Source organism: Strongylocentrotus purpuratus, unplaced genomic scaffold, assembly GCF_000002235.5.
Source record: "Strongylocentrotus purpuratus isolate Spur 01 unplaced genomic scaffold, Spur_5.0 spur5_scaffold_20, whole genome shotgun sequence".
In the NCBI taxonomy this organism is placed as follows: Eukaryota; Metazoa; Echinodermata; class Echinoidea; order Camarodonta; family Strongylocentrotidae; genus Strongylocentrotus; species Strongylocentrotus purpuratus.
The window spans coordinates 43,169,520-43,176,098 of NW_022145606.1; the positions used below are offsets into that span (position 1 = coordinate 43,169,520).

General features: G+C 36.1%; 1 protein-coding gene across 1 annotated transcript; it reads left to right on the plus strand.

Moving 5' to 3' along the window:
* Positions 1-3,102: 3,102 nt before the first annotated feature.
* LOC105439719 lies at positions 3,103-5,741 on the plus strand. Its single transcript, XM_011669040.2, has 3 exons — positions 3,103-3,615; positions 4,535-4,631; positions 5,501-5,741. The coding sequence occupies exons 1-3, from the start codon at positions 3,140-3,142 to the stop codon at positions 5,558-5,560; spliced, it is 633 nt and encodes a 210-aa protein (XP_011667342.2). The 5' UTR covers positions 3,103-3,139; the 3' UTR covers positions 5,561-5,741.
* Positions 5,742-6,579: the final 838 nt, after the last annotated feature.

Genomic DNA, 6,579 nt, shown 5'->3' on the forward strand with positions numbered 1-6,579 from the left:
ATGTAACTACAGACTCATAAAGTGATAGTTGAGTTTTGTTGCAGAGGGCGCTATTTTTGTGTGAGATAATGACAAACTGAGTGTCAAATTTAAAAGATTATACAATTTAAATGAGAAAATCATCTTTGTTTGATAGAAATCGGGTCAGATACGGCTGTAATAAACAAAATATCTGTGATGCTTCACAAATATTCGGTAATTTTGAACCAGCCGTAGAAAAACCAAATACGCCTTTTACGTTTTATTCCGGCCAATGCCAACATTGGCTTTCGTTAACTTTTTCATGTTAGATATAAAACACACAACCAGCCGGCCCGTGTATGGTTATTATTGATTAATTAATTAATTAAGGTTCACCATTTTTTTTTTTTTAAGTGGAGCTGAATTGGTATGATTGTATTAAATCTAAATTCACACATTTTGGTGTTTAAAATTACCTTCATAGCAAAGTTAGGTTCTAAAAGGACACTAGAAATGTCACAAATAAGTATAATAATGAACTTTGAAGGCATTTGCGGTCTGAAACAACAACTCAACTATCCCTTTGTTTGTATTTGTTTGCATTGATTTCACCATATTTTTTGTATCGGATGTCTACAGTTGAGTTAAACACAAGAAAAGAAGAAAATATTGAGAGTATGGCAGCTGGAAGGACCTCTAGACATCTAGACCTCTTCATGATATGGCAGATGACGTAAATTATTCAAAGCTATAAAGGGGTGTGAATGTCGTTATGTTAAATAAATGTATGATGTTCACTCCCCAAAATGGGACGGAAATATATAGGAAAAAAAATTACTAACAGTCGGCAAGCTGTATGTTCGACTAGCTTAATTTGCTTCTGTTCATCACATTAGGCCCTACTTTTTTTTGGATCTATTTAAACGACCTACTGAAATCACCAAGTAGAGATTGGTTGTAGCTTCTTTACCATTGGAAAATCTCGTTTTTATTCAGTAAATACATCTGAGAATCTCAGATTAAGTCAATTGTTTGATGCCAATAAGATAACTATTAAAAAATTAAGAAAATTGTTATTGTCACGCCAAGACGTTATTCTGTAAAACACACTGTACGGAGCGAGACATTTATTTCCTAAAAAGATACTTTCATTATGATATCATTCATTCATCCAAACACATAGGTCTATATCATAAGTGGTCTAAAAGTGTGGGGATGAACATCTGCTGCAAAGATGATACTCGACTCGGTCTTACATGCAAGATAAACAGAAACAGAAATGTGTTTATTAGATTGCAGACACATGTGGTACATAAGGTTGGTCCACAAAATGCAGCTATTCCTCGTAATATTTCGACTATTTCCAGGGCAATCCTTTTGAATGGACATATTCAAAATAATATGAATTGACATTAACATAAAAGTAAATAGAAAGTTCGCAGTTATTTTTTTTTCTTCATAGAACTCCGCCATTTATTTAATTTAAATTATAAGGGAAATAACAAACCCGAGCAGGATTATTTTTTCTTAAAGCAATCACCCCCATTTATAACAACTATTTCTTGTCTTTCCTTAGAACTTATTCATACATGGACTCCTCTTCAATCATGTCGAATGGGTTCAATGCGACGTGGCTTAGTGTTACTAGTAGAGCAGTGCATGGTCTCGTAACCGGGAGATCCCTTAATCGAAACCAAGTCGATGCACTAGTGCCCATAGGAAAGGCAGTAATTCTAAGTCCTTTGAAGAGGACTTAAGGCCATCGATCCCATACATTGGTACAAGTACACACATGCTTGCTCAGTAATCAGATGAAAATAAACTTATAACTCTTTCAAACCTCCTTTTGTTAACGCAATTTTACACATTATCGATTTGTTGCAGGCTTCTTGAATGTGGTACAAACGCAAACGGTAGACTAGGACTGAACATCACATGTAGTGTTAAGCCACTCAGGGTGATTCCTTTGCATGTAAGTAACCTACTAGGTATATTATATATATCTTTATATATTGAGACAGGTATGCAAGTATATCATTGGACAGTGTAACATAGATTTATTGCATCGACGTCCTCTGTCTATGCCTTGTTTTTGTTCCCGTTCTGAAATTCTTATTCTTCCTACATTAAAATCCCATTCGTTGTACACGCAGTGCTTGTGACCGCTACCTAGGTCCCGATTCTCTTCAAACGTCATAGGCATAATTTCCGGCATCCCGTGACGGCCACTGAGCTATTCGTCTTCCAAAATCAGTATTGCATACCTGTCTAGCCTTCCTTTCTTTGTTTTTGGCCCTTTTTGATGCGTTTCATTCTGCCTACCTATCTCCAGTATCCTAGGTGCTATGAAATTCTATCAGATCAATCTAGACAGACAAAGGATTGCTCATTCATCAGAGACACAAACATGCCCTTTAAAATGATATCCTTTGAGTAAATCGGTCCCAAACGGAATATCTACCAAGTCCCGTCCTATTATAACAGGCATTTGCTATGTGCCAGCCTTTTTTTCTACGCATTTTCCCCCTTCCGATCTTTTGTTTTCCTTGAAATTTCGCAAAAGTATTCGTCGTGGCCAAACCCTATGTTATACCTCGCTTGTTTTGGTCGTATGGAAGGCGGTTCGGGCTACAGCATGCACGTCATGACGTGTTCCTCTTTTACCAAATTTCATTCGTTTTGCTCGCAGTGCTTGTTCACACATTTTAGGTCCCTTCTTCTTTTTCGATTCTTTCAAAAAGTCGTAAGCATAGTTTTCAGGATCCCATCGTGGTCACTGAATTTTCATTCTCTAAAATCATTAATAAATGTTTGTCCAGGCCCGATATTTGTTAGTTTCGGGTACCTTGTCATGCCTTTCTTTCTGCCGTCCTATTTCCACTTTGCCTAAAGCTAAAGCGTGGATTTTGTTATATAACGTACAGGGCATTTTAAGGGGAAATGTGCACAGAAAAGAATATCATTTTCTTTTGTGGGGAAGAGTTTAAATCAAATAGTATATCCTAATAAGTGAAAAATGTTGATAACAAGAGGGTTGATTTTTATTTTTTAAATCAAAATGTCAAATTAAAGGAGCAGGGTGCATCCTTTGAACATTATGCGGCTAAAATATGAAAGTTCTTTCTAATTCCAGGATGATGGTAAACTCTCGGTAGAAAAATGCCACTTATCTTCCGAAATGACTGAGAGAATGTGGTCCTGTCTCAGATCCTTCAACTCACTGAACCATCTCACCATCTCAGACTCCTCTCTCAGTTTCGCTTCATCTCCTCTTGAGCTTCCATTCGTCACAAAGCTATCAGCTGAGAGAGTGACGTCACAAAGCTTTGAAGGTCTGCTCTCGTCGCTCCCTGGATTGAGACATATCGATATCACTATCGATGATGCAGAGAGAGACATACCTCAGATCACGGCTGGTCTTCGTCGGACCGGAGGACAGCAGCTCACACACATCATCATTACAGCACCGGACTCACTCCCATCAGAGAATGACAGGGTTTCAAGAGAGACGATGAGAGGACTGGGTCTGCTGATCAGAGACCAAACCAATAACCTATTATGGCTACATCTGACCGGAGTGAAATGTACAGATGATGAAGACTGGGTTTACCTCATCGACTGCTGCAGATGGGTGAAGACGATGAAATATGTGTGGTAGGTTCTTGTTCAAATCGATTATAAATAGTTTAAAATCAGATTAGATGATTCTATTTAGTTAGTCTGCAGTGGTAAAGCATAATGATACGAATGCATAAAGAGATGAAATGGTTTAGACGTCGGTGTAGCCTCCAGGTTTTGCCTGAACTTTGGGATTGGTTCTGTATAATTTTTCGTAATTGTTATTTAACAATTGTCAATATACAGTCGCAATGAATATAATCTGAATACCTTCATTGAAATGGCTAGATTTCAATTTTCAATTGCATGTAAAATTATTATTATTATGATCCGTCGGAAGCTAACGTAGTATAACTCCAGTTGACTATTTTTAAACATATTGATGTTGAATTAATTAGAATGATCTTACTTGTTAATCAGTATTATCACCATCATCATCACTTTTACTATTGTAACTACTATTGTATTACCACTATTTTTATCATTATCATCATCATCATCATCATCGCCATCACCATTATCAGTATAATTATGATTACCGCTAACTTTTGTTATCATTGTTGTAACGATTATTATTATCATCATTTGTCACTGTCATATTAATCACCATACGTATCATTATTTCTTAAGCACAATCATGAGAATTTTAGTCTACTTATAAAAGTTATAAATTAGAGCTAAAGCATGGTGTATCACCGAATGCATTGCATTTAACCTTTATGTTGTTGTCGGGTGTATCGTCTTAATAACGTCATGTCAACAGTGGCAATTTCAAGAGGTGTCAGACCCCCCCCCCTCCCCCCCCCCTTCCAATCGTCAGCTCCAATTCTACGACTAGAGTTTGTGCATTTTCAATGCTTAAACAATGCAAGGGCTGAGGAAACGACTAATTTTCGCATGGAATTTTTGAACACCCAACGCGCCTTACCTCCATCACTCTGCTTTCTGAACATAGGTTAGACAAATGTGGAACTAGAAAGGGCGGCAGACTGGAATCTCATCTCACGGGTCTTCAAATACCATATGGGCCCCTCTTTGTTATTATTGCTCCTGTAAGTATTGCTCCACGTTATGTGCATTGTACACTTTCCTTATTTTTTAAAACAATGTGTATAACAACTTTATGACGCTAATATTGTTCTGTATTATTGTTTTGAGTAATTCATTACAAATATATTTCCACTACTAGGCCCATTCTTGTGGTTAACGTTTCCTTTGTGTTACTTTTTTTTCTGGAAAGTCAATTCTGCTTCATAAGTGTTTTCAAACTGTAATGTTTCTTTACATTAATTTTGTAGTTCTTGCATTCAGCTCTTTCGAATGTGTCCCGGGTCTCTGCCTCAATTGTTGTTAATTGTGATCACATTTCCTACACACCACATTATGAACAGAAAATCAAAACGTTGCTTAATAACATAATTATTCCTTGGATTCTTGTGTCTTTTGTCTGAATTTGCGCTGCAATATATTTGTTATCATTTAAAATATTTCTTTCTTTCTTTTCGATGCTTTTATTTTTAGTATGATTTATTATCTTTATTTCTCGCATGCAACTGAGAAATAGATTTCTTTAATCACTTCATTATTTGGCTCTTCATAACTTTTTTTTCCTGCCATCGCTATACATGAGCCAATACCCTTGATTATATTTTGCTGAATATTCTTTCATTTTATTATTTATGTTTTGTATCAGTGTTTAGTGCCATGCGATGCTACATGAGTGAAGCCCTGTGTTTTCCCTATAAAACAAGTTTGTAATAGAACATTAGCGATGTGTTCATTTCCACATAAGAACTTACAAATATTAATTCGCTAACTTGTTAATGTAATTGTATTTGTTAGCATTATTTTGTTTATTTCCAGCACGATTTTATTATTGTTTATGCCTGTTTTGTTTGTTGATGTTATTATGATTATTCAGGGTCATAGACGGGATTCAAATAGTTATCGCATTTATCACTATGATGGAGATCCAGTGTAGAATACACACTACCGGCCAAGCTCACATGTACCGGTACTTAATACCTGACATACATCACCAGGCTCGTTGGAGGACCTCATGTCTTACATTGGTTAAGTTCCACTGATGACTAGGCACTACCCGGTCAAGTGGATATACGTCACAAGGTTTAAAGGGATAGTTGAGTTCTGTTGCAGAAGGGGCTACAATATTTTTTTGGTGAGATAATGAAAAACTGAGTGTCAAATTTGAAAGAACGTACAATTTAAATGAAGAAAAAAAAAATCATCTTTGTTTGATCAAAATCGGTTCAGAGACGGCTGAAATATCCATAAGTATAACGATTTCTAATACTTGTGTACCACCACAGAGATTAGATAATTTGAAAAAGCCGTTGAAAAACGAAATAGCGCCTTTTACGTCGTATTTCAGCTAATGCCGATGTTGGCTTTTTTTGTTGGCATTTTCGTGTCGGTTATATTACGCACAACCAGCCGGCCCATGTATTGTTGTTTTTAATTAAATAATGAATAAACGGTCACCGTATTTTTTGGAAAGTGGAGCTTAATTGGTATGATCGTATTGGCTAAATTTCGCACATTTTGTGATCTAAAATTACCTTCATAGCAATTTTAGGTTCTAAAAGGGCACTAGAAATGCCATAGATAAGAATAAGAGCAATAACCATGCACTTTGAAGGCATTTGTGGTCTGAAAGCAGAACTCAACTATCCCTTTAAGGTGATTATTGTTTTTGCAAAATCGAATCACAAAAAACGAAAACAGACATGTTGTCTTGCCCTCATCGGACTAAATCGCAAAAATGATCACGCGCTTGTTTCCTTAGCTCAAGTTCCGCTTATATTTTCTCCGATGAAGCCAACATGAAAAGGTTTATTATGTTTGTTTTCGTTGTTATCACTTTGTTCGATAACGTTAAATATCGTGATTAATGCAGTTAAGATTATTTTACACTCGTATTTACATAATGTACCAACCAGAATTTTTGCGTTTGTTATTTGTTGAATTTCGCTGATATCC

What these genes read in the sequence shown, in the direction of transcription:
- LOC105439719 (XM_011669040.2), top strand. Translation starts at nt 3,140, where the DNA reads ATGACTGAGAGAATGTGGTCCTGTCTCAGATCCTTCAACTCACTGAAC. An exon ending in AAGACGATGAAATATGTGTG is followed by an intron (nt 3,616 to 4,534) that starts GTAGGTTCTTGT and finishes TTCTGAACATAG; the next exon opens with GTTAGACAAATGTGGAACTA. An exon ending in TCTTTGTTATTATTGCTCCT is followed by an intron (nt 4,632 to 5,500) that starts GTAAGTATTGCT and finishes ATGATTATTCAG; the next exon opens with GGTCATAGACGGGATTCAAA.